The sequence below is a fragment of the Psittacula echo genome (assembly GCF_963264785.1).
Source record: "Psittacula echo genome assembly, chromosome: 2".
Taxonomy (NCBI): Eukaryota; Metazoa; Chordata; class Aves; order Psittaciformes; family Psittacidae; genus Psittacula; species Psittacula echo.
Window position 1 is genome coordinate 161,347,768 of NC_137737.1, and position 26,940 is coordinate 161,374,707.

The 26,940-nt window shown below is 61.8% G+C and overlaps 2 protein-coding genes across 4 annotated transcripts; one reads left to right on the forward strand and one right to left on the reverse strand.

Moving 5' to 3' along the window:
- Positions 1-3,249: 3,249 nt before the first annotated feature.
- Positions 3,250-17,346, reverse strand: GPAA1 (glycosylphosphatidylinositol anchor attachment 1). 3 transcript variants are annotated; one of them, XM_080610648.1, is made up of 12 exons: positions 17,242-17,346; positions 16,869-16,962; positions 16,203-16,382; positions 13,971-14,082; positions 13,122-13,269; positions 12,498-12,599; positions 11,769-11,965; positions 10,225-10,421; positions 9,788-9,941; positions 5,427-5,771; positions 4,830-5,009; positions 3,250-4,161 (listed from the first exon to the last, which is right to left on the reverse strand). In XM_080610648.1, exons 2-12 carry the CDS (start codon positions 16,940-16,942, stop codon positions 3,889-3,891), a joined length of 1,962 nt encoding a protein of 653 aa, XP_080466774.1. In that variant the 5' UTR covers positions 16,943-16,962; positions 17,242-17,346; the 3' UTR covers positions 3,250-3,888. The 3 variants fall into 3 exon arrangements, with proteins under 3 accessions (XP_080466774.1, XP_080466775.1, XP_080466776.1); XM_080610649.1 differs by having other exon boundaries at positions 17,218-17,326; XM_080610650.1 differs by lacking the exon at positions 17,242-17,346 and having other exon boundaries at positions 5,427-5,617; positions 5,682-5,771; positions 16,869-17,143.
- Positions 17,347-17,977: 631 nt separating this feature from the next.
- Positions 17,978-25,955, forward strand: GRINA (glutamate ionotropic receptor NMDA type subunit associated protein 1). The gene is made up of 7 exons (XM_080639669.1): positions 17,978-18,162; positions 22,328-22,674; positions 23,460-23,572; positions 23,644-23,844; positions 24,227-24,355; positions 24,884-25,027; positions 25,246-25,955. The coding sequence occupies exons 1-7, from the start codon at positions 17,993-17,995 to the stop codon at positions 25,393-25,395; spliced, it is 1,254 nt and encodes a 417-aa protein (XP_080495795.1). The 5' UTR covers positions 17,978-17,992; the 3' UTR covers positions 25,396-25,955.
- The last annotated feature ends 985 nt before the right edge of the window (positions 25,956-26,940 follow it).

Sequence of the window (26,940 nt, forward strand, 5' to 3'; positions counted from 1 at the left end):
GGAGGCTGTAGAGGCTGAATAGCAGATACAGAGCCTGCCTATAGGGGCTCTATAGGGATAAGGAGCTGCATCAGGGACACCAGATTCTCCTCTCGGGGCATGGAGGCTCCTCCTGGTGCTAAAGCTGAGGAGCAGGGAATGATGTGAAGGGAACGGTAGGAGCAGGCTCTGGGCTCAGAACCGGGCCTGGGCAGGAACCGGGAGCACCCAACGCATCCCCGTGTCCATAGCACACAGCATCCCTTGGGAGCACCCAACGCATCCCCGTGTCCATAACACACAGCATCCATTGGGAGCATGACCTGGGGGGTCCTGGATTCATAGAATCATAGAATCATAGAATAGTTAGGGTTGGAAAGGACCTTAAGATCATTTAGTTCCAACCCCCCTGCCATGGGCAGGGACACCCCACACTAAACCATGTCACCCAAGGCCTCATCCAACCTGGCCTTGAACACCGCCAAGGATGGAGCATTCACAACCTCCCTGGGCAACCCATTCCAGTGCCTCACCACCCTCTCAGTAAAGAATTTCTTCCTTAGATCCAATCTAAACTTCCCCTGTTTCAGTTTGAACCCGTTACCCCTTGTCCTGTCACTACAGTCCCTGATGAAGAGTCCATCCCCAGCATCCTTGTAGGCCCCCTTCAGATACTGGAAGGCTGCTATGAGGTCTCCACGCAGCTTCTCTTCTCCAGGCTGAACAGCCCCAACTTTCTCAGCCTATCTTCATACAGGAGGTGCTCCAGCCCCTGATCATCCTCGTGGCCTCCTCTGGACTTGTTCCAACAGTTCCATGTCCTTTTTATGTTGAGGACACCAGAACTGCACACAATGCTCCAAGTGAGGTCTCACGGGAGCAGAGTAGAGGGGCAGGATCACCTCCTTCGACCTGCTGGTCACGCTCCTTTTGATGCAGCCCAGGATACGGTTGGCTTTCTGGGCTGCGAGCGCACCCTGCAGCCGGCTCATGTTCATTTTCTCATCGACCAACACCCCCAAGTCCTTCTCTGCAGGGCTGCTCTGAATCTCTTCTTTACCCAACCTGTAGCTGTGCCTGGGATTGCTCCCACCCAGGTGCAGGCCCTTGCACTTGGCATGGTTAAACTTCAGAAGGTTGGCATCAGCCCACCTCACAAGCGTGTCAAGGTCCCTCTGGATGGCATCCCTTCCCTCCGGTGTATCAACCAAACCACACAGCTTGGTGTCATCGGCAAACTTGCTGAGGGCACACTCAATCCCACTGTCCGTGTCACCGACAAAGGTGTTGAACAAGATCGGTCCCAACACCGATCCCTGAGGGACACCACTCATTACTGGTCTCCAGCCGGACATCGAGCCATTGACCACAACTCTTTGCGTGCTGCCATCCAGCCAGTTCTTTATCCACCGAGTGGTCCACCCATCAAATTGATTTCTCTCCAATTTAGAGACAAGGATGTCGTGTGGGACAGTGTCGAACACTTTGCACAAGTCCAGGTAGATGACGTCAACTGCTCTGCCCCTGTCCATCAGTTTCGTAGCCCCATCATAGAAGGCCACCAAATTGGTTAGGCAGGATTTCCCCTTAGTGAAGCCATCCTGGCTGTCACCAACCATCTCCTTGTTTTTCATGTGCCTTAGCATGCCTTCCAGGAGGATCTGCTCCAAGAGTTTGCCAGGCACAGAGGAGAGACTGACTGGTCTGTAATTCCCTGGGTCATCCATTTTCCCCTTCTTGAAAATGGGGGTTATATTTCCCTTTCTCCAGTCATCAGGAACTTCACCTGACTGCCATGATTTTTCAAATATGATGGCCAGGGGCTTAGCAACTTCATTGGCCAGCTCCTTCAGGACCCCCGGATGGATTTCGTCAGGTCCCATGGACTTGTGTACGTTTAGGTTTTTAAGATGGTCTCGAACCAGATCCTCTCCTACAGTGGGCCTAGGGTCCTCATTCTCACAGTCCCTGCTTCTGCCTTCCAAGACTTGGGTGGTGCGGTCAGAGCCTTTGCCAGTGAAGACCGAGGCAAAGAAGTCATTAAGAACCTCAGCCTTCTCCAAATCCAGGGTAGCCAGTTCTCCCGATATCTTCCGGAGGGGGCCTATGTTGTCCCTAGTGTATCTTTTATTAGCTATGTACCTATAGAATCCCTTCCTGTTATCCTTAACATCCCTAGCCAAGTTCAATTCTAACTGGGCCTTAGCCTTCCTCACCTGGTCCATAGCTTCTCAGACAACATCCCTGTATTCTTCCCAGGCCGCCTGTCCCTGCTTCCACCTTCTATAAGCCTCTTTTTTCCATTGAATTTTCCTGAGCAGCTCCTTATCCATCCAAGGAGGTCTCCTGGCCCTCCTGCTGCAGTTCCTTCTAGTTGGGATGCAACATTCCTGAGCTTGGAGCAGGTGATCCTTGAATAACAAGGATTCAGCAGAATAACAAGGATTAACGAGGAATAACAAGGATTCAGCAGAAGCAGTCACTTTTCTCCTTCCCAGAAGTGAGAGCAGTGCTGGGCTTTGACTTCAGCCTAGGAACAAGACTGGGAACACCGATATGGGTTGAGCAACGGGAGCAGGGCTGTGCTTCAGCCTGGGAACACTGATGGGTTCAGCTGCTGCTCAGTAGCACTAACCCTGAGCAGGGACTTCTCAGTCTCATGCTCTGCAGTGAGGAGGGGCACGGGAAGCCAGGAGGAAGCAGACAGGACCCCTGAGCCAAACCAGCCACAGGGGTGGTTCCATACCTTTGTGGGCCTGTCATGCCCAGGATAGAAACTGGAGGGAGTCACCCAGGAGGCCCAGATCCCTGCTCGGGTCGGGCTGGGTATCGGTTGGTGGGTGGTGAGCGGTTGTATTCTCTCCCCTTGTTATTCCTCTTATCACTATCATTGGTGGCGCCAGCAGCACTTTGTGTTATACCTCAGTTACTGGACTGCTCTCATCTCAACCCATGGGGTTTCCATCCTTTCCATTCTCCTCCCCATCCCTCCAGGAGCTGGGGGGGGCAAAGGGGGCAATGAGCGAGCGGCTGCGTGGTTCTGAGCTACCCCTGGGCTAAACCAGGACCAGGGATTCTCCCCTAGACCCGTCCTCAGATCCCAGTGCTGCGACCGGAGCTGCCCCCAGGGGACGAGGGAAGGGAACCAGGGCAACACCCAGAACCACACCAAGCTCTGGTGGTTTCTAACACATCGCTGGGGTTGGGAGGTGCCCCCCACCCCCCCATCCCTGTCACATGAAACAGCTCCGCTCCCAGCCCTGGCTTTATTGTATCGTGATAGAGACACCGCAATAGAGACGCCGCGATACAGGGAGACACCACGACAGTGACCCCCCCATACAGAGACCAGCACAGGCAGCCCAGTACAGAGACTCCCCTGCAGGACAGACCAGACCCCAGTATAGAGACCCCCAGGACAGAGACAGGGACTCTCCCTCTGGGGCCACCAGGACACACCCCCAATAGAGACCAGGCTCCCCCAGCACACAGACACCCCCCCCTCCCCTATCTGCACCCTGGGGGCTGCATCCCTGTGGGGAGAGGGCCCACAGGTATCGCCCCCATTGCTGCCATCCCAGGGGCTCGGCTGGGGCTGGTGTCCCTGTCCCCTGCCCCATGGCCACAGTGTCCGGCTGTGTGGCTGGCTCTGGGTCCATCCATGGCTCTGGATCTAGGTTCACCTGTGGGTGCATCCATGGGTCCTTCCGTGGGTCTGTCCATGGGTCTCTCCACAGGTCCAGTGGCGTCACCTCAAGAAACACACGTTCCTGAGCTGCAGGTCCATCTGTGGGTCCATCTGTGGGCCTCTCCATAGGTCCATGCTGGGTCAGTCCCAGAAGAGCCCGTTCCAGAGCAGAAGCCAGCAGGGGTAGGTGCTGGGGGGCAGAGGGAGGCCCTGTGCTGGGCTCAGGTCCATGTGTGGGTCTCTCTATGGGTCAGTCCCAGAAGAGCACATTCCAGAGCAGCAGCCAGCAGGGGTAGGTGCCGAGGGCGAGCAGGGGGTAGAGGAAGGCCCCGTGCAGGTGGTGCAGGAGCAGCCCCTGCCCCAGCGCGCCCAGGAAGCGCTGCCAGGCCTCGCCCGGTGCCGCCGGCGCCTCCACCAGCTCCCGCTCCAGGAAGATGCCCAAGAGCAGCGTCACAGCCGGGGTGGCCAAAACCAGCACTAGCGCCAGCAGGACCCTATGGGGAATGGGTACAGTGAGCACGAGAACACCAGGGCCACCAGTGCCACTCAGTGCCAGCAGCACCCTATGGGGAATGGGTACAGTGAGCACGAGAACACCAGGGCCACCAGTGCCACTCAGTGCCAGCAGCACCCTATGGGGAATGGGTACAGTGAGCACGAGAACACCAGGGCCACCAGTGCCACCCAGCGCCAGCAGCACCCTATGGGGAATGGGTACAGTGAGCACGAAGACACCAGGGCCACCAGTGCCACTCAGTGCCAGCAGCACCCTATGGGGAATGGGTACAGTGAGCACGAAGACACCAGGGCCACCAGTGCCACTCAGTGCCAGCAGCACCCTATGGGGAATGGGTACAGTGAGCACGAGGACACCAGGGCCACCAGTGCCACTCAGTGCCAGCAGCAGCCTATGGGGAGCAGAAACACAGGGAGCCCCTACAGCACCCAGTGACACCAGCACCAACGGCACCCTGCAGGGACCCAGCACCCCAGCACTCAGTGACCCCAATGGCACCCAGTGACCCCCAGTGTCACCATGCAGGGACCCAGCACCCAGTGACCCCTGCAGCACCTTGCCCCAGCAAGAGACCCCCCAGTGCCCCCCCGCTCCAGTGAGAGACTCCCCCAGCATCCCTCGGTGCCCCCCGCCGCAGGTGCTGACCGAGGCCCGGTGGGTGCCGTGGCAGCGGCCGCTGGCACCATGGTCACTGCCAGGAGGAAGCCGAGGGAGAAGTTGAGCAGCGCAAGCGCCGTGAGCTGCGCCGCCAGGTACAGCAGCGCCAGCAGCTTCAGCACCATCCAGCCCCGTGCAGCTGCTGCCGAGCCGGGGCCACCCAGCACCCTGTGGGAGAGAAGGGGAGTCAATGGGAGCCCCCAGCACTCTGCGGGAGAGAATGGGAGTCAATGGGAGCCCCCAGCACCCTTGTGACACTGGGAGTCAGGGGGAACCCAAACCCAGCTGCAGATCCCATCCTGGTGCCTGTGGATGTTGTGACCCCATCTCCAAAACCCACGTGATCCCTGTGGATGCTGTGGGGCAGGGCCAGGGCCTCACCTGTGGGTGCTGTGGGGTAGGGCCAGGGCCTCACCTGTGGGTGCTGTGGGGTAGGGCCAGGGCCTCACCTGTGGGTGCTGTGGGGCAGGGCCAGGGCCTCACCTGTGGGTGCTGTGGGGCAGGGCCAGGGCCTCACCTGTGGGTGCTGTGGGGTAGGGCCAGGGCCTCACCTGTGGGTGCTGTGGGGTAGGGCCAGGGCCTCACCTGTGGGTGCTGTGGGGCAGGGCCATGCCCGCCACGTAGATGGCGATGAGGGTGAGCACCACGGCCTCGGCCTCGGACACAGGGAAGTGCTGGGTGGCCACACTCTGGCCCAGCACGGGCAGGTAGTAGAGCGCCAGCCCTGCCGCGTGGCACACGAGCACCGGCGGCACCAGCGCCAGCAGCCGCGGCGCCTGCGGGCACAGCGTCAGGAGGAGCTGGGGCGGGGGTGGGGGGGGCAGGGGGGTCCTCACCCACCTCCGTGGTGCTGGGGCCGTGGTTGCTGTCGCTGAGCTGCTCACTGCTGCCCGGGTCCGTCCTGTTCAGCTTCATCCAGAGGTCCAGGGCGTGCGGTCGGTCAGGGAAAACAGAGCATGGAAACGCGGGATGGGAGGGGATGGGATGGGACAGGATGGGACGGGATGTGATGATGTGGGACTGAATGGGAAAATTCAGTCCGTAAACAATTGGCTACAAGACTGGTGCTGCAGGCAGGGCTTTGGGTTCTTTGATAACGGCTGGTTTTACAAGGCTCCAGTCTGGATGATGGCACGTGGGAAAGGTTTAACTCACAGAGGCAAAAGGATGCTGGGGCATGAATTAGCAGGGCTCATTTGGAGAGCTTTAAACTAGATTCGAAGGGGGATGGGGTTGTAACTGGGCTTGCCCCAGTGGGGCAGCACTCTAGGATTGATGAAGACCGGGAGGCCTCCTATAATCCTATGGTGAAATCGGTGAGCTCAGCTCCCTCCTTAAAATGCCTATACACCAATGCGTGCAGCATGGGAAATAAGCAGGAGGAGTTGGAGACCTGTGTTAAGTCAGGAGATTATGATCTGGTGGCAATTACAGAGACGTGGTGGGACAGCTCACATGACTGGAATATAGTCATGGAGGGCTATGTCCTTTTCAGGAAAGACAGGCCAGCCAGGCGGGGTGGTGGGGTTGCTCTTTATGTGCGAGAGCAGCTGCAATGTACTGAGTTCTGTCCAGGGACAGGGGACGAGCGAGTTGAGAGTCTGTGGGTGAGAATTAAGGGGCAGGCTGGCAGGGGCGATACTGTTGTGGGTGTCTGTTACAGGCCACCAGATCAGGGTGAGGAAGTTGACGAGGCCTTCTACAAGCAGCTGAGAGCGGCCTCACAGTCACAGGATGTGGTCGTCGTGGGGGATTTTAATTTCCCTGATGTTTGCTGGAAGGACTACTCAGCAACCCAGCCACAGTCCAGGAGGTTCCTCCAGTGTATGGATGATAACTTCCTCATGCAAATGGTGGATGAGCCAACCAGGAGAGGAGCACTGCTGGATCTCATCCTCGCTAACAAGGAGGGTCTGGTCAAAGCAGTAAAGGTTGAGGGCTGCCTTGGTTGCAGCGACCACGAGATGGTGGAATTCAGGATCTTGTGTGGTAGGACCAGTAGAATAGCAAGTAGAATTGCAACCCTGGACTTTAGCAGGGCAAACTTTGGCCTTTTCAAGCAATTGCTAGGGGAAATCCCATGGGCAAGGCTGCTTGAAGGTAAAGGGGCCCAAGATAGTTGGTTGACATTCAAGAATTGCTTATTCCGAGCTCAAGAGCAGAGCATCCCGACATGTAGGAAGTCAAGGAAGAGGGCCAGGAGACCTGCGTGGCTAAATAAGGAACTGCTGGGTATGCTCAAGTGGAAGAGGAGAGTTTACAGGTCATGGAAGGAGGGGCTGGCCACTTGGGAGGAATATAAGGCTGCTGCTAGAGGATGTAGGAAGGCAGCTAGGATGGCTAAGGCCTCCTTAGAATTAAATCTGGCAAGAGGGGTCAAGGACAACAGAAAGAGCTTTTTCAAATACATGGCTGATAAAACTAACACCAGAGGCAAGGTAGGCCCACTGGTGAACGGGATGGGTGCCCTGGTGACAGAAGATACAGAGATGGCAGAGTTACTGAGTGCCTTCTTTGTCTCTGTCTACTCTGCCGGAGGCAGTCCTGAAGAGCCCTGTACTCCTGAGACCTCAGATGAAGTCAGGTCACTGGAGCAGTTTGCCTTAGTCGATGAGGAATGGGTTAGAGACCAGTTGAGCAATCTGGACATCCATAAATCCATGGGTCCAGATGGGATGCACCCGCGGGTGTTGAGGGAACTGGCGGAAGTCATTGCTAGACCACTCTCCATCATCTTTACCAAGTCTTGGGAAACGGGAGAGGTGCCTGAGGACTGGAGGAAAGCAAATGTCACTCCAGTCTTCAAAAAGGGCAAGCAGGAGGACCCGGGTAACTATAGACCGGTCAGCCTCACCTCCATCCCTGGGAAAGTGATGGAACACCTTATCCTTGATGCTATCTTAAGGCATGTCAAGGATAAGAGTGTTATGAGGGGCAGTCAACATGGCTTTATCAAGGGGAAGTCATGCTTGACCAACCTCATAGCCTTTTATGAGGAAATAACATTGTGGATGGATGATGGCAGAGCGGTGGATGTGGTCTACCTTGACTTCAGCAAAGCATTTGACACAGTCTCCCACAGCATCCTCATAGCTAAATTGAGGAAGTGTGGTCTGGATGATCAGGTGGTGAGATGGACTGCGAACTGGCTAAAGGAGAGAAGCCAGAGAGTTGTAGTCTATGGGGCGGAGCCTAGTTGGAGGCCTGTATCTAGTGGAGAGCCTCAAGGGTCAGTATTGGGACCAGTATTATTTAATATATTCATCAATGATTTAGATGAGGGAATTGAGTGTACTGTCAGCAAGTTTGCTGATGACACTAAGCTGGGAGGAGTGGCTGACACGCCAGAAGGCTGTGCTGCCATCCAGCGGGACCTGGACAGGCTGGAGAGTTGGGCAGGGAGAAACTTGATGAAATATAACAAGGGAAAGTGCAGAGTCCTGCATCTGGGCAGGAACAACCCCAGGTTCCAATATAGGTTGGGGAACGACCTGTTAGAGAGTAGTGTAGAGGAGAGGGACCTGGGGGTCCTAGTGGATGGCAGGATGACCATGAGCCAACACTGTGCCCTTGTGGCCAGGAAGGCCAATGGCATCCTGGGGTGTATTAGAAGGGGGGTGGTCAGTAGGTCGAGAGAGGTCCTCCTTCCCCTCTACTCTGCCCTGGTGAGACCGCACCTGGAATATTGTGTCCAGTTCTGGGCCCCTCAGTTCAAGAAGGACAGGGACCTGCTGGAGAGAGTCCAGCGCAGGGCGACAAAGATGATGAAGGGAGTGGAGCATCTCCCTTATGAGGAAAGGCTGAGGGAGCTGGGTCTCTATAGTTTGGAGAAGAGGAGACTGCGGGGGGACCTTATTAGTGTATATAAATATATAAAGGGGGAGTGTCATGAGGATGGAGCCAGGCTCTTCTCAGTGGCAAACAATGATAAGGCAAGGGGTAATGGGTACAAACTGGAACACAAGAGGTTCCACTTAAACTTGAGAAGAAACTTCTTCTCAGTGAGGATGATGGAACACTGGAACAGGCTGCCCAGGGGGGTTGTGGAGTCTCCTTCTCTGGAGACATTCAAAACCCGTCTGGACACATTCCTGTGTAATCTTATCTAGGTGTTCCTGCTCCGGCAGGGGGATTGGACTAGATGATCTTTTGAGGTCCCTTCCAATCTCTAGCATACCGTGATAGGATGGGATGGGACGGGATGGGATGGGGGAACCTCTGGAGATCTGGTCCAGCTCCCTGCCATCTTCCACTAGAAGATGCCTCCTTGTCTTCCAGCTACGAGACGCCTCCTTGTCTAGTTCTGATGTCTCCTCTCTTCCAGTTCTGAGGTATCTCCTAGTGCTCAGATACCCATCTCCATGTCTTCTCCTTATGGGAGGCCTCCAGAAGTTTTGCTCAGATGTCTCCTTGGCTTCCCATTGAGATGCCTCCCAATTCTGCCTCCTACTCTTGTAGCTCTATCTCCCAATCTAGTTCTGCAATGTCTCATCATGTTCTAGTGATGAGGCACCTCCTGGTCTCGTCAGACATCTCCTTGCCTTCTCATTCTGGAATGTTTCCTAGTTCTGAGCTCTCTCCTTGTCTCCTGGATGTGGCTATGTTCTACTTATGTTTCCCAGTCCGGTTAGGAGACACCTCCACATCTTCTCTGTCTCCTACTCCAGTGGTTCTGGCTCTTCGCCTTCCAGCTCTGAGAGGTCTCCTGCTCTTCCAGCTACAAGGGGCCTCCTCAGCCCAAGCTCACCCATGAGGTTATAGGGGACAGTGTCAAAGCCTCGCAGGACAGCACCCACTGCTCGCCCGTCACCCACCCTGCCACGGCCCCACGGGAGCCCATCAGCCAGCTTAGGCACCTTTCCCCCTCAGTGAGCCCATGCTGGGCGCTCCCAGTGCCACCCTGCTCCCTGCAGCGAGCCTCCACAGCCGCCGTTCCCAAAGGATATCCTGAGGATGAGGACGAGGATGAGGAAGCCGAAGGCCGGCATGTAGACCCCGATGGACACGAAGCGCGAGAGCGAGGGCAGGAGGTAGAAGAAGTAGGACTGGTGCAGGCGCTCCAGGAGGTTGTTGAGCTTCCGGAACATCCCCTCCAGGGTCCTGGGGGGCAGGGGTGAGGCAGGGCAGCCCCACAGGGACACGTGGGGAGCCCCACAGGAACACATGGGGAGCCCCATAGGGACACATGGGGAGCCCCATAGGGACACATGGGGAGCCCCATAAGGACACGTGGGGAACCCCATAAGGACACGTGGGGAGCCCCGCAGGGGTGCAGGGGAAGCCCCACAGGGACACGTGGAGAGCCCCACAGGGACACGCAGGGAGCCCCACAGGGACACGCGGGGAGCCCCATGGGGACGCCCCACGGCGCGGTGCCACTCACTTGCCCACGGTGCTCAGGTCATACTTGTACTGCCGGAAGCTGTTGATGCCACGCAGGGTGAGGGCCTCGATGCGGTAGCGCAGGAAGAGGCCGTGCTCACCGCGGGGCCGCCCCGACGCCTGCGCCAGCACCATCAGCAGCAGCGTCTGCAGGCTCCGGGCGTAGGCGGGCAGCGAGTCCCAGTCCGAGCGCTGGAGCTGCAGGAGGGCAGGGGGTGTGCCCAGAGCTCGGGGGGCAGCGAGAACAACGCAGCCACCACTGCCTGCGGCACCAAGGGCATTGCCTGCACGGCCCTTAGAGACCTGCAGGGGAGGGGACTCCACCACCACGTCCAAGGCCAGGCTGGACACAGGGGCTTGGAGCAGCTGCTCTAGTGGAAGGGGGCCCTGCCCAGGAGCTGGAACTGGATCTTCAAGCTCCCTTCCACAGTATCACAGTATCACAGTATGTTAGAGATTGGAAGGGACCTCAAAAGATCATCTAGTCCAATCCCCCTGCCAGAGCAGGAACACCCATTCCAGGGCTCCATAACTCCGTGATTCCATGACCAACATGACCTGGGTGCAGCACAGCCCTTTTCCAGGTGCATCAATGCTAGGACAAGGCTGTTCTACAGGTTACACTCACAGGTCAGGAACCACCTTTGGGTCCCACAGAGCCCATCATCTCATGGGCATCAATCAGACCCCAGTGGAGGGTTCATTCCAGCTTCTGATCCAGCGGCCCCAAGACCACTCTTGGGACAACAGAGAGTGCCCAAGAAAGGAAGATGAGAAGTTCTGGTGCTCAGCTGGGCTGAGAGCAAAGGGGAAGATGCACCATAAACTGGAACACAAGAGGTTCCACTTAAACTTGAGAAGAAACTTCTTCTCAGTGAGGGTGACAGAACACTGGAACAGGCCGCCCAGGGAGGTTGTGGAGTCTCCTTCTCTGGAGACATTCAAAACCCGCCTGGACACATTCCTATGTAACCTTATTTAGGTGTTCCTGCTCCGGCAGGGGGATTGGACTAGATGATCTTTTGAGGTCCCTTCCAATCTCTAACATACTGTGATACTGTGATACCATTGGGTCATGGAGCTGTTGAGGGTGGGAAAGAGCCTGAACATCATTGAGTCCAACCATGACCAAGACCACCACTAAACCACCACTTCTACACATCCTTTAGACATCTCCAGGGCCGGTGACTGCAGCCCTGCCCTGGGCAGCCTGTTCCAATGCCTGAGCACCCTTTGGGGCAGGAATTGTTCCTCAGCTCCATCTAAACCTGCCCTGGTGCAGCTTGAGGCCGGTTCCTCTTGTCCCATCCCTTGTTCCTTGGGAGCAGAGCCCAGCCCCTCCTGGCTCCATCCTCCTGTCAGGCACTTGTAGGGAGCGATCAGGTCCCGCCTGAGCCTTCTCTTCTCCATGTGAACCCCCCAGGTCCCTCAGCCCTTCCCCATCACCCCTGTGCTCCAGGCCCTGCACCAGCTCCATTGCCCCTGCCAGAGCTGGCACAAGCCGTGGTGCCACACGCAGGTCTGGGGGGGGGGTGCGGGTCCCACCTTGCCCTGGATAGTGCAGAGGAGCCCATTCTTCTGGCAGAAGGCGTTGAAGAGGTTGAGCAGGTCCAGGTTGGGCAGCTGCCCGTTGAGCCCCTCCACGGCCACGTCGAAGCTGGTCACCACATCGCTGCTCAGCTCCAGGGAAATGGCCGCTTGGATGGCGCCAGCACGGCCCAATGGCCCCGAGGAGCGGACGGCTGCGGGCAGCGGGGACAATACTGCACTGCAGGCACTGGGCACAGCACTGCACCACAGGCACCAGCACCAGGCACAACACTGCACTGCGGGCACCGGTACCGGGCACAACACTGCACTGCAGGCACTGGGCACAGCACTGCACCACAGGCACTAGCACCAGGCACAACACTGCACTGCGGGCACCGGTACTGGGCACAGCACTGCACCACAGGCACCAGCACCAGGCACAACACTGCACCACAGGCACCAGCACCAGGCACAACACTGCACTGCAGGCACTGGGCACAGCACTGCACCACAGGCACCAGCACCAGGCACGGCACTGCACCATGGGCACTGGGCATGGCACTGCACCGCGGGGCCTCAGCACCACTGGGAGCCAGCATCTCCAGCACAATGACCACCCCCTCCACCACCTCCTCCACCATGACCTTGACCAGCACCTCCATGACCACCACCACCACCATGACCAGCACCATCATCACCACCACCTCCATTCCACCTGTGTCCAGCACCTCCTCCCCTGCTCACCAGTGATGTTCACGTCGTGGTAGGCCTCCAGCCAGGCCTCCATGCCCAGGAGGTCGTGCTCATTGATGAGGAAGATGATGTCCTTCGCCCAGTAGATCTGCCCTGAAGGACACAGGCGCTGTCATAGATCCCTCCTACAGTCCCATCCCTGCCCCACACACACACCCCTTACAGGCCCCAACCCCACCCTACATGTACCCTATAGTCCCATCCCTGCCCCACACACACCCCACAGCCCCTGTCATTGCTCTATATATACCCCATGGCTCAACCCCTGCCCCACAGCCCCTTATGTGCCCCTCATACACCCTATAGGCCCTGCCCCTGCCCACACACCCCCATGGCCCAGTACCAGCCATCCACAGCTCCATCCCTGCCCCACACATGCCCCATAGAGCGTGTCCCTGTCCCAACACACCCCACAGCCCAGCACCTGCCCTCCATAGCCCCATTCAGCCCCATACGCCCCCCACAGTCCAGCATCTGCCCTACATAGCCCCATTCCTACCCCATGCAGCCCCATACACACCCCATGGCCCAGAACCTGCCCCTTGAACACTCCACAGCCCCATCCCTGCCCCACATGCACCCCATGGGCCCTGCCCCACAAACCCCTCTCCTCACCCCGGAAGTAGGCAGCGAGTGCCAGGAGCAGCCCCACAGCCTGGTTGTTGTGTGGCCCCGGGGCACAGCCGGTGCTCAGCACCAGTGCTTCGGTGCTGGCGGCGCGCGGCGCTCGCAGGATCCCATAGACATTGGTGCCCCGCACCAGCTGCAGGGGAGGCACAGGGCATGGGGGCACAGGGCATGGGGTGATGGATCAGGTCCCCCCTGAGCCTTCTCCATGTGAACCCCCCAGGTCCCTCAGCCCTTCCCCATCACCCCTGTGCTCCAGGCCCTGCACCAGCTCCATTGCCCTTCTCTGGCCCCGCTCCAGCCCCTCAATGTCTCTCTCGTAGTGAGGGGCCCAGAGCTGAACACAGGATTCGAGGGGCGGCCTCCCCAGTGCCCACTGCAGGGGCACAGTCCCTGCCCTGGCCCTGCTGCTGCACTGGTGCTGGTACAGCCAGGATGTGCTTGCCATGGGCACAGGCTGTGCACGTTCAGCTCCACCACCCCAGGTCCTGTTCCATGAGCACTTTCCAGCCACTCTTCCCTAAGGATTTAGTGTCCCACGGGGCTGTTGTGGCCCAAGGACAGGGCCCGGCACTTTGCCTGTTGACCCTCATCCCATGGCCTCATCCCATGGATCCCGCCTGGGCAGATCCCTCTGGAGATGCTCCCACCCAGCCTGGTGCCACCTGAGGTGCCTCGAACCCCTCATCCATCAATGGAGACACTGAACAACACCGAGGCCTGAGGGGCAGCACCAGTGACCGTCCCCACTGGAGGTGACACCATCAAGCACCCTTGGGGCCCTGCAGCTTCCATCCCAGCCGCCGCGGCCGGTGGCACCGAGGCAGCCGTACGTACGTAGCGCTCCCGGCTCTCATCAGGGAAGGGCAGCGTGTGGGAGAACTGCTGCTGATGGACCTCCAGCCCCAGGCTCCACATGGTCTTCTCCAGCCACGCCGTGGGCATTCCACTGCAGAGATGGGTTGGGAAACATGGAATGGAATGGATCTTAAAGGGCTTCTCCAACCCCGTTCACTCTTTGCAGGGCCTCTGGAGCTCCTCCATCAGCCCCCTGCCCAGGCAGGGCCACCCAGAGCAGGGCACATAGGAGCGGGTCCATGGGGGCTCTGGGATGACTCCAGATCCCCCCCACCCTGCCCCAGGGCTCGGCCACCCTTGACCTCAACCAGCTCTTGCTCATGTGGAGGTGAAGCTTCTCGTGGGTCAGTTCTGGCCATTGCTCCTCGTCCTGTCTCTGGCCCCATCCTCCTGCACCCGCTTTGCAGACCCTGCTCGGCACTGACGGATCCCTCCCAGGCTGTTCTGCTCCGGGCCCAACAGGCCCAGCTCCCGTAGCCTCCAGAGAGTGCAATCATGGAGCCACAGGATGGGTTGGGTTGAAGGGACCTTAAAGCTCCCCCAGCTCCACCCCTGCCCCAGGCAGGGACCATCCACCAGGAGCTGTTTGGCCCCAGCGGTGATCCCTGTGGACACCATTGACTCCAATGGGATCCTGCTCCACTGATCCCAACCCCCTGAGCACAGCCCCTCAGACAGATCCTGCTCCTCCTCTGACACATCTGGAGCAGGAACAGAGCAACAGAGCTGGTGCAGGGCCTGGAGCAAGGGATGGGACAAGAGGAACCGCCCTCGAGCTGCACCAGGGCAGGTTTAGATGGAGCTGAGGAACAATTCCTGCCCCAAAGGGTGCTCAGGCATTGGAACAGGCTGCCCAGGGCAGGGCTGCAGTCACTGTCCCTGGAAGTGTTCACACACTGTGGAGACGAGGCCTCAGTGCCATGGGGTAGTGGTGGCCTTGGCAGGGCTGGGAAGGGCTGGGCTGGGTGATCCTGAAGCTCTTTCCCACCCTGGCTGATCCCATGATCCCATTCTGTGATCCCGGATACCTCGCTGTGGTGTCAGTTGGGATCCCCCTGCTCTCAGTGCAGGTCCATCAGCGTCACTGAGCTCGTGACATCACACCAGGATTCCCGGGATTCAGCACAAAGATCTCCTGGAACCCTCAGGGGATGCCCCCTGACCAGGTCTGAGGCTGACCCAGGGTCCAGCCTTACCCAGGCGCTGCTTTGGGGGGGTTTGGGATCAAGGGGATCACCCTGACCCTCACTGGGAGCATCTCCTGCATCTTTCCCACTCCCATCCCCACCCATTTCCAATTCCTCTCAAATTCCATGTAAAATCCCTGTTAAATTCCCTTTCAACCTCCATCAGACACAAACCCTTGTCCAAGCCTGACACTAAGACCAGATCCCGCTGCCCCATCAGGCCTTTAGAGATGGAGAAGGTCCCCTCGGAACCTTGTCCCTCAATGGCAGCACCTCCCTCATTCCTCTGGATTCCCAGCTGCTCTCCACATCATCCCAGCTCAATCTCAAACTGGAACCAGGAGCGTTAAGGTCTCTCCCAACCCATTCCATGACTCCACGATCCCATGACCTGGCGGCTGCCACGTTCCCTTCCTGGGGACACCAGTGCTCAGCCCCTCCTCTGGACCTGCTCCAGCAGCAAATAACCCCCAGGTCTCTTCCCATTGGAGGATGAGGAGCATCATTCCCACCCCATTGCTTCCAGATGGAAAACCCAATCTCAGATAAACCGGCATCAGAAATAGCCCCAAATAAACCCCCAAGGGCTGGTTTGGAGGAAGCTGCTCCAGTGGAAGGGGTCCCTGTCCGGGGCACAGGGCTGGAGCTGGAGGAGCTTTAAGTTCCCTTCAACCCAAACCATTCCAGGATCCCATGAAGACTGAGACAGGATCTTGGGAAGTTCTTCCCCATGAGGGTGCTGGGACCCTGGCAGGGGTTGAAGGGAGAAGCTGTGGCTGCCCCATCCCTGGCAGTGCTCAAGGCCAGGTTGGACACAGGGGCTTGGAGCACCCTGCTCCAGTGGAAGGGGTCATGGTTGAACCTGGATGAGCTTCAACCTCCTCCCAGCCCAGCCCAGCCCAGCCCATCATCCTATGACTCCATCACCCCATGACTCCAGCACCAACTCCACCACTCAGCCCCACACCAGCCCCCCCCAGCCCCATTCTTACCCCACCGGCCCCGATTTTCACCCCGTTCTCACCCCGCTTTCTTCTTGTGGGTGGCGAAGTCGCGGGCGAGGGCGAGGGCGCGCTCCCCGAGGCTGAACTGCTCCTCCACCATGGTGGAGCCCATGGCGTTCTCAGACATGTAGGTGCGGGGGGCCAGGGGGGGGAACGCCAGTGCCAGGAACCAGCCCAGCCCCAGCACGTAGCTCAGCACGCTGCGGGGTGGGTCAGTATGGGGGGGGCACCGCATGGGGCACCCCATAGAGCCCCCCATAGAATCATAGAATGGTTTGGGTTGGAAAGGACCTCAGAGCATCAAGTTCCAACCCCCTGCCATGGGCAGGGACACCTCACACCAACCATGTCACTCAAGGCCCATAGAGCCCCCCAGTGCTCACCAGAGCCCCCCGCAGAGCCCCTCATAGAGCCCCCCAACAGAGCCCTCCCAGCGCTCACCAGGGCCCCATAGAGCCCCCCATAGAGTCCCCCACAGAGCCCTCCCAGCGCTCACCAGAGCCCCCCGTAGATCCCCCCCATAGAGCCTTCCCAGTGCTCACCGGAGCCCCCATAGAGCCCCCCTATATAGCCCCCCATAGACCCCTCCATACAGCCCCTCACAGCGCCCTCCTAGCGCTCACCGGAGCCCCCATGCAGCCCCCCCATAGAGCCCCCATAGACCCCCATGGAACCCCGGCGCTCACCACAGGGGGGTGTTGAGGCGCACGATGAGGCGGGCCAGCGCCCGGCGGCAGTGCGGGTCCGACAGCAGCCCCATGGCAGGGGGGCTCTGCGGGGCTTGGGGGGGGATATGGGGTGGGGGTGTCACCAAAGGTATGGTGAGGGGGGGTGGTCCCATGGATCCAACCCCCCCAGCAGGCGAAAATGGGGCGTCCCAGCCCCCCCCCCCAGGCCCTGTTCGTGCCCCACACGCCCCATGCCCAGTCCCTGTCCCAGGCACATCCCTCACACACACCCCACGGCCCGGTCCCTACCCCACGCTCACCTCCCAGCCCCGCAGCCCCACAGCTCCCGTCCCCGCCCCACGCTCACCCCTGCCCCCGGCCCCGCTCCCACCTCCCGGCGCCGCCGCCCGCTGAGGCCCCGCACCCGCGCGCAGACCGGGCCAGGCCGCGGGCGGAGCCCGGAGACATCCACGGGAACCGACACCAGTCCGTCCCCCCCGCGCTGCGCACGCGCGCTGCTGCGCCCCCTGGCGGTCCGCGGGGCAGGACAAGGGGGGAGGGGGCAGGAGGGGACAGGAGGGGAGTGCGAGGGGAGCCTGGCCCGGCGCGTGCGGCACGCACGGCACAGGCAGGGGCTGCAGGCAAGGAAGGGCTGGAGAGCGGGACAGGCAGGGATCATGGAGCCGTGGAATGGGTTGGGATGAAGGGAGCTTAAAGCCCAACCAGCTCCAACCCCTGCCCCGGGCAGGGACCTCTTCCACTGGAGCAGGGTGCTTCAAGCCCCTGTGTCCAACCTGGCCTTGAGCACTGCCAGGGATGGGGCAGCCACAGCTTCTCTGGGCACCCTGGGCCAGCGCCTCAGCACCCTCACAGGGAAGAGCTTCTGCCTTATCTCCAACCTGAACTTCCCCTGTGCCGATTTGAACCCATCACCCCTTGTCCTGTCACTGTCACACCTATGGATGGACAAGGACAGGCAGGGACAGGCAGGGATGGACAGGGACAGGCAGGGATGGACAGGAATAGACAAGGATGGACAGGGACAGGCAGGGATGGACAGAAATGAACAAGGACAGGCAGGGATGGAGAGGGATGGACAAGGACAAGCAGGAATGGACAGGGACAGGCAGGGATGGACAGAAATGAACAAGGACAGGCAGGCACAAACAGCACCTCCCCCGCCCCGATGCCGCGCTGCCGCCAGACGGGGGCGCCCACCCCCAGGCCCCGCCCCCTTTAGCCCCGCCCCTCCCACAGGCCCCGCCCTCGCCGTGCCACGCCCCTCCCGCAGAGCCGCGGACCCGCACGGGCGGTGAGCAGGGAGTGGGGGGAGGCAGCGGGAACGGGGGCTGCGGGGGGGGTGCGGTGTGCGCGGGCGGGGGCAGTGCGGGGGGCCCCGGGGCCGCCCCCGAGCGCGGTTACAGCCTCCCCCTCCCGGTGCTGCCGCATTCCGCAGCGGGGGGGCGGGAGCATCGGGAGCGGGACCTGCGGGAGCCCCGCGTAGCGGGGGAGGCGGGCGAGGGCCGGGATGGGGGCCGGGATTAGCGCCGGGATCTGGGCCGGGATTAGCGCTGCGATCGCTGCTGCTGCTGCCGTAAATAGGCCGCGCCGGGGCTTTACCGGGAGCTCGGGCAAAGCGGTTTATGGGGCTCCGGGAGAGCGGGGGGGCCGCGGGGGCCCTGCGCCCCGTGCTGCGTGATCCCGTGCACCCATGGGGCAGGCACCCCTGCACCCCCTGCACCCTGTGCTGTGTGCACCCCCTGCACCCCATGAGGCCTGCACCCTGTGCTGTGTGCACCCCCTGCACCCCATGAGGCCTGCACCCCCTGCACCCTGTGCTGTGTGCACCCCCTGCACCCTGTGCTGTGTGATCTCCTGCACCCATGGGGCAGGCACCCCATAGCCCTGAGTGTCCCCCTTACACCCTGTGCTCCGTGCCCCCCCCGCACCCCATGCTCCGTGCACCCATGCTGTCCGCTCCCTGTGCCCCCTGTACCTCATGGGGGTTGCCCCCCCCGCCCGCATCCCCCTCGCCCTTCACGCAGGGTGCACCCTGTGCTGCCTTCACCCCTGCCATGTTCCCCCGGTGCCGGTGCCAGCCGGAGCCGGGGGGTCCCGCGCCGCAGCCGCGGTGCCGCAGGGCCGCAACCCCCCCGCGTCCCTCCCGGTGGCACGGGGCCGGTGTCACGCGGCGGCGGCAGCTGCTCCGGTTGTGCCTCGGCCAGGTCTTGGCGCTGGCAGCGGATGCGGCTTCCCCGAGCCACCGGCGCTGCGGCACCGGCACCGCGGCAGGGGCACCGCACAGGGCTCTGCCTGCACCCTGCCTATAGCCTGCCTGCACACTCTGCCTGCACCAGCTGCCTGTACCCCCTGTGTGTACCCGCTGCCTGTACCCTGCCTGCACCAGCTGCCTGTACCCCCTGTGTGTACCCGCTGCCTGTACCCTGCCTGCACCAGCTGCCTGTACCTGCTGCCTTCACCGCCTAGCACAGCAGCCGCTTGGTTTTGTAACGCCGGGGCTCAGTGCAGAGGCCGTGGCAGGGCCCAGGGGCACGCACCCGCGGACACCTCTGGTGAGGGCTCCCGGTGCTCCGGTCGTGCCAGGCCCAGGGAAGGCCGAACGCGCGGCAGGGAGCGGGGATGGTGACAGGGGGTGACCACGGCAGCCACCATGGGGCACCGACCCCACACTGGCCCCACAGCGGCCCCACATCAGCCTCACAGCGTCCCGGCCATGGCAGAGGCCTCCCCAGGCCGGGGCAGGCTCGCGCTGGTCGCCATGGCAACGGCCCTGCCGCCGGCCGCCATCTTGTGCGGGCCTGGGGAGCGCCGGGCCGGGCCCTCACGAACCGCGACCCCCAGCGGCCACCGGGACCCCCCGCGACCGGGCCCCCTGCGGGGCTGCACCGCGATGGGCCCCGCAGCGCTGCCCGGGTGTGCGGGAGGCGAGGGGGTGCTGAAGGGGGTGATGGCTGAGGCAGTGATAGCAGCACGGGGTGCTGCTGGCAGGTTGGTGCTGGCCATGGGTGCTGGTGTCCATTGGGTGCTGGTGCCCATGGGTGCTGGTGCCCCTTGGGTGCTGGTGCCCCTTGGGTGCTGGTGTCCATTGGGTGCTGGTGTCCATGGGTGCTGGTGCCCCTTGGGTGCTAGTGCCCCTTGGGTGCTGGTGTCCATTGGGTGCTGGTGCCCATGGGTGCTGGTGCCCCTTGGGTGCTGGTGCCCCTTGGGTGCTGGTGTCAATGGGTGCTGGTGTCCATTGGGTGCTGGTGTCCATGGGTGCTGGTGTCAATGGGTGCTGGTGTCAATGGGTGCTGGTGCCCGTGGGTGCTGGTGCCCGTGGGTGCTGGTGTCAATGGGTGCTGGTGTCCATGGGTGCTGGTGTCAATGGGTGCTGGTGCCCGTGGGTGCTGGTGTCCGTGGGTGCTGGTGCCCGTGGGTGCTGGTGTCCGTGGGTGCTGGTGTCAATGGGTGCTGGTGTCCATGGGTGGTGGTGCCCATGGGTGCTGTTGTCCGGGGGTGCTGGTGTCACTGGGTGCTGTTGTCTGTGGGTGCTGGTGTCACTGGGTGCTGGTGTCCATGGGTGCTGGTGTCAATGGGTGCTGGTGTCAATGGGTGCTGGTGTCCATGGGTGCTGGTGTCAATGGGTGCTGGTGTCCATGGGTGGTGGTGCCCATGGGTGCTGGTGTCAATGGGTGCTGGTGTCAATGGGTGCTGGTGTCCATGGGTGCTGGTGTCAATGGGTGCTGGTGTCCATGGGTGGTGGTGCCCATGGGTGCTGTTGTCAATGAGTGCTGTTGTCCGGGGGTGCTGGTGTCTATGGGTGCTGGTGTCAATGGGTGCTGGTGTCCATGGGTGGTGGTGCCCATGGGTGCTGTTGTCAATGAGTGCTGTTGTCCGGGGGTGCTGGTGTCACTGGGTGCTGGTGTCAATGGGTGCTGGTGTCAATGGGTGCTGGTGCCCATGGGTGCTGTTGTCAATGAGTGCTGTTGTCCGGGGGTGCTGGTGTCTATGGGTGCTGGTGTCAATGGGTGCTGGTGTCCATGAGTGCTGGTGTCCATGGGTGCTGGTGTCCATGGGTGCTGGTGTCCATGAGTGCTGGTGTCCATGGGTGCTGGTGTCCATGGGTGCTGGTGTCTATGGGTGCTGGTGTCCATGGGTGCTGGTGTCAATGGGTGCTGTTATCCATGGATGCTGTTGTCCGTGGGTGCTGTTGTCCGTGGGTGCTGGTGTCACTGGGTGCTGTTGTCTGTGGGTGCTGGTGTCACTGGGTGCTGTTGTCTGTGGGTGCTGGTGTCACTGGGTGCTGTTTTCTGTGGGTGCTGGTGCCAATGGGTGCTGGTGCCCGTGGGTGCTGGTGCCCGTGGGTGCTGTTGTCAATGAGTGCTGTTGTCCGGGGGTGCTGGTGTCTATGGGTGCTGGTGTCAATGGGTGCTGGTGTCCATGGGTGCTGGTGTCAATGGGTGCTGGTGTCCATGGGTGGTGGTGCCCATGGGTGCTGTTGTCAATGAGTGCTGTTGTCCGGGGGTGCTGGTGTCTATGGGTGCTGGTGTCAATGGGTGCTGGTGTCCATGGGTGCTGGTGCCCATGGGTGCTGTTGTCAATGAGTGCTGTTGTCCGGGGGTGCTGGTGTCTATGGGTGCTGGTGTCAATGGGTGCTGGTGTCAATGGGTGCTGGTGCCCATGGGTGCTGTTGTCAATGAGTGCTGTTGTCCGGGGGTGCTGGTGTCTATGGGTGCTGGTGTCAATGGGTGCTGGTGTCCATGGGTGCTGGTGTCAATGGGTGCTGGTGTCAATGAGTGCTGTTGTCCGGGGGTGCTGGTGTCTATGGGTGCTGGTGTCACTGGGTGCTGGTGTCCATGAGTGCTGGTGTCCATGGGTGCTGGTGTCCATGGGTGCTGGTGTCTATGGGTGCTGGTGTCCATGGGTGCTGGTGTCCATGGGTGCTGGTGTCTATGGGTGCTGTTGTCCATGGGTGCTGTTGTCAATGAGTGCTGGTGTCCGGGGGTGCTGGTGTCAATGGGTGCTGGTGTCAATGGGTGCTGGTGCCCATGGGTGCTGTTGTCAATGAGTGCTGTTGTCCGGGGGTGCTGGTGTCTATGGGTGCTGGTGTCAATGGGTGCTGATGTCCATGGGTGCTGGTGTCCATGGGTGCTGGTGTCCATGGGTGCTGGTGTCTATGGGTGCTGGTGTCCATGGGTGCTGTTGTCAATGAGTGCTGGTGTCCGGGGGTGCTGGTGTCAATGGGTGCTGGTGTCAATGGGTGCTGGTGCCCATGGGTGCTGTTGTCAATGAGTGCTGTTGTCCGGGGGTGCTGGTGTCTATGGGTGCTGGTGTCAATGGGTGCTGGTGTCAATGGGTGCTGGTGTCCATGGGTGCTGGTGTCTATGGGTGCTGGTGTCCATGGGTGCTGGTGTCAATGGGTGCTGGTGTCCATGGGGCAGTGATCCCCCTTTGACCCCTCCTCTCCCCCCCCGCAGAGCGGTGCCCGCGCCCCTGACGATGTCCCACGAGAAGAGCTTCCTGGTGGGGGGGGAGGGGTTCTCGGGCCCGCAGCCCCCCCCCGCCTTCCCGCAGCCCCCGTACCCCGCGGGGCCCTTCCCGCCCGCGCCCTTCGCGGCGGGGCCCTACGCGCAGCCGGGCTTCCCGCAGGCCCCGGGGCCCTACCCCGCGCCGGGGGCGCCCTACGCCGCGCCGGGGGGGCCGTACCCGGCGCCCGGGCCCTACCCCCCCGGGCCCTACCCGCCGCCTGGGCCGTACCCGCAGGGCCCCTACGCGCAGCCGCCGTACGCACAGCCGCAGCCCATGGTGCCCGGCGACCAGGACTGTGAGTAACGGGGCCGGCGTACCCCGGGTCTGGGAGTGCTGGTCCCGGTTTGGTGCCAGAGGAGGGGGAGCAGTAGCGCAGGGCAGGGTGACCGGGTGGGGCTGTGGGGACACCCAGGGGTGGGGGTCCTGGCCCAGGGCCCCCCCAGATGAGCCCATCCCCGGGGGGCCTCAGCCCGGCAGAGGAACGAGGAAACCCGGCCCTGGGGGCACAGAGCTCAGATCCCCCCCAAGCCCTGGGACCCCCCGCATGGGTCCAAACCCCAGCCCCTGGCTCTCCCCCCAGCTCCTGGGTGTCCCCCCTGGCTCCTGGGACCCCCTCACCAGATACTGGGTCCCCTTCCCAGCTCCTGGGACCCTCCCAACCTCTGGGACCCCCCCAGTCCTTGGGTCCCTTCAACCCCTGCATTCCCTCAGCCCCTGGGTCCCCTCCTGGTCCCTGGGACCCCCTGTCCTCTGGGTCCCCTGCAAAGCCCTGTGTGTCCCCCAAGCCCCTGCATCACCCCCACAACCCCTGAGTCCTCTTCAAGCCCCTGGGTCCCCCCCAACTCCTGGATCGCTCCCAAGTCCCTGCCCTTCCCCTCCAGCCCCCCCCCAGCCCATCTCTGCTCTCCCCTTGGTGTCTGCAGCCGCAATCAGGCCTCCCCCGGGGCCATGGAGACCCAGAGCCCTGCTCATCAGAGTGGGTGAGCGGGCAGGGCAGGGGCAGGGCAGGGGCAGGGGCAGGGCAGGGGCAGGCAGGGCCCTCCCGCACCCCTGGCACCACTGCACCCCTCCTCCCTGCAGCCCCCCTGCACAGCACCTACCATGAGGATGGGCCCCCCTCGTACTATGACAACCAGGACTTCCCCTCGGCGCACTGGGATGACAAGAGCGTGCGCCAGGCCTTCATCCGCAAGGTAAGACCTGCCCCGTCCCTGGGGGCCACAGGGGGGGCCGGTGCCACGCTGTCACCTTGTGTCCCCCCAAGGTGTTCCTGGTGCTCACGGTGCAGCTGAGCGTCACCTTCGCCTTCGTGGCCGCCTTCACCTTCTTCAAAGGGGTGAAGGGCTTTGTGCAGCGCAATGTGTGGACCTACTATGTGTCCTACGCCGTGTTCTTCATCTCCCTCATTGTGCTGAGCTGCTGTGGGGACTTCCGCCGCAAGCACCCCTGGAACCTGGTGGCCCTGGTGGGTGTAGGGGGGACAGGGGACACAGTGGGTGGGTTTGGGGTGCAGGGTAGGTGGATGTGCCCATGGCCGTGATGTGGTGTCCCCATGCCCACCTGCACAGTCCCTCCTGATGCTCAGCCTGTCCTACCTGGTAGGGCAGGTTTGGGGTACGGTTGAGCCCGTGTGGGGCACAGGGGGTGGTTTTTGGGGTGCCCTGTCCATGGCACAGTGTCCCTCTGTCCATCCCCAGTCCATCCTGACCCTCAGCCTGTCCTACATGGGGTGGTGGGGTTTGGGGTGCAATGGAGCAGGTTTGGAGCACAGGGGGGTGTTTTGGAGTTACAGAGACTGGTTTTGGGGTGCCCTGTCCATGACGCAGTGTCCCTCTGTCCACCCCCAGTCCATCCTGACCCTCAGCTTGTCCTACATGGTGGGCATGATCGCCAGCTTCTACAACACGGACGCTGTCATCATGGCCGTGGGCATCACCGTCGTCGTCTGTTTTACCGTTGTCATCTTCTCCCTGCAGGTCTGCTGGGGGTCACCCCACAACCCCTGAGGGGGGATCTGCAATGGGGGTAGGACCCCCCAGTGTTACCCCCAGCTTCCTGCCGGGAGCTCTGAACTGGGTGTATGAACCCCCCCAGTCCCTGGTGGAGGCTCTGAATGGGGTGTACAACGCCCCCCCGCAGCTTCCTGCTGGTGCTGGGGGCTCCAAACTGGGTGTAGGACCCTCCAGTCTCCCCCTGACGAGCTCCCTGCTGAGGCTGCGGCCTCTAAACTGGATATAGACCCCCCCCAGTTCCCTGCTGGGGGGTTCCAACCTGGGAATAGGACTCTCCTTGTCCCTGCTGGGGGCTCTGAATGGGGCATAGGACCCCCACTTGCTCCCTAATGGCTCAGGATGCTCTGAACTGGGTGTAGGACCCCCTTTGTCCCTGCTGGGGGGTTCCAAGCTGGGTGTACAACCCCCAAGTTGTCCCTCCCGGTCCCTGCTGGGGCTAGGGGGCTCCAAACTGGGCCTCGCCCCCCATCTCTGTGTGTGTTCCCCCCCCAGACCAAGTACGACTTCACCTCGTGCCGGGGCGTCCTCATCATCTGCCTGGTGGTGCTGATCCTCTTCTCCATCCTCCTCATCTTCATCCGGAACCGCATCATGGACATCATCTACGCCTCACTGGGCGCCCTGCTCTTCACCTGCGTGAGTCTGCCCACCCTTGCACGCCCCTGTGCTCCCCTGTGCCTCCCTGCACCCCCCTGTGCCCCCCTGCACCCCACATCTCATGGCGGGGGGGGGTGCTGAGCCCAATCCCAGCCCCGGAGGGGCTCAAACTGCCCATGAGTGCTGCTGTGTGGGGATGCCTTGGGTGGCTCTGGGCTGGGGGTGCTGTGTCCCTCACTCCGTGCCCCGCGCTGCAGTTCCTGGCTGTGGACACGCAGCTGATCCTGGGGAACAAGCAGCTGGCGCTCAGCCCTGAGGAGTACGTGTTCGCCGCGCTCAACCTCTACACAGACATCATCAACATCTTCCTCTACATCCTCGCCATCATTGGCAGGGCCAAGGAGTAACGTGACCCCCCCCCAGGCCCCCCCAACCGCGGCACCCCCCCATCACCCCTCCTTGTCACCCCCCCTCGTCACCAGTGTCACTCAGTGTCCCCAGTGAGCCCCTGTGTCCCTTAAAGCGTTTCTTTCCCCCCACAGCAGCATGGGGGGAACACTGGGGGGTCCCCAGGGTGACAGATCCCCCCCCGCACCCCCCGCCCACCCCCCCTGCTGTGAATCGACCTTCTCCCCCCCCCCATTGCATTCAATGTGGACTGGAAGCACTTTGCCACCCCCCCGCCAGCAGTGGAGCTCGGCCCCTCCGTCCTGCCCCCCTCAGCTGCCCCCTGCCCATCCTTGCCTGTTCCTGCACATCCCCTGCCTGTCCCTGCCCTCACCTCCCCTCACCATGCAGGCAGGGGCAGTGCTGGCAGCCCCCAGGCTGAAGGCAGGGCCGAGGCACCCTGAAAGCATCCCTGCAGGGGCTCAGCTCTGTCCCTGCCCGTCGCTGCCTGGTCGGGGGGGTCCCAGCCCTTGCCCCCCCGTGCGGCTCCTGCTGTGAATAATAAACCCCCGTTAGTTCATCTCTGCCACCTCTGGTTCTGCTTCTCCCGGCCTGGCCAAACTGGGGAATGTGGCTGCTGGCAGGGCCCCCCCTGCCTGCAGCACCCCCCAGGGGCAGGGCAGCCCCCCCTGCCCTCTCCTACCCGCACCAGCACCGCGTGGAGTCAGTTACAGTCACACTGACATCAGCACCGGGCTCGGCCGTGGCCTGGGCTTTATTCAAGAGCGGGCCCCGTGCCAGGAAGCATCGCGGGCCCTGCGCCAGGCAGCATCGCAGGCCCCGGCCTTGCCACGCCGGGTCTGTGCAGGCACTGGCACCGCCGGCGGCACACGTGGGTCCTGCTGTGCCCGTAGCTCGAAGCTCCTGGCGATGACCTGCACCATGTTGGTGGCACCGGTGGCACGCGGCTGCCGAAAGCAGCTCCCTGGCACCAGCGCCTCCTGCTCCTGCTGCTTCCAGCCCATGTCCTGCGGAGGGCTCTTCAGGGCCAGGACACAACTGCAGCCGCAGCCCGGCCCCGGCTCTGGTTTTCCATCGCGGCACTGCAGCAACATGGCAAGACCCTGCAGGGGGAGAGGTGCAGTGGTGGTGGTGTCGTGGCGGTGCTTCGTGCCATGTGGCAATGCTCCATTGTGGCGCTGTGCCATATGGCAATACTCCATGCCACATGGCAATACTCCATGCCACATGGCAATGCTCCATGCCACATGGCAAGGCTCCATGGCAGCCCAGCACACCAATCTTTACCTCCTGGCCATAGGGCTGCCGGCTGAGCTCTGGTTCCCACAGGGGCTCCCTGCCCACTCTGGCTGCAGCCCGGGTGCTGTGCCGGCAGTGCCGTGGCTCGTGGTTGATGATGGTGCCAGTGCCAGGCGCCAGGTGCACGTCCCGAGTGCAGCCACGGTGCTTGTGGCGCTGCCGTGCGCAGGAGGTTTCACTGCGGGTTGGTGCTGCAGGCACTGGCTCCATGCGGGCACAGCAGCCATGGGCCATGTGCCAGGTGG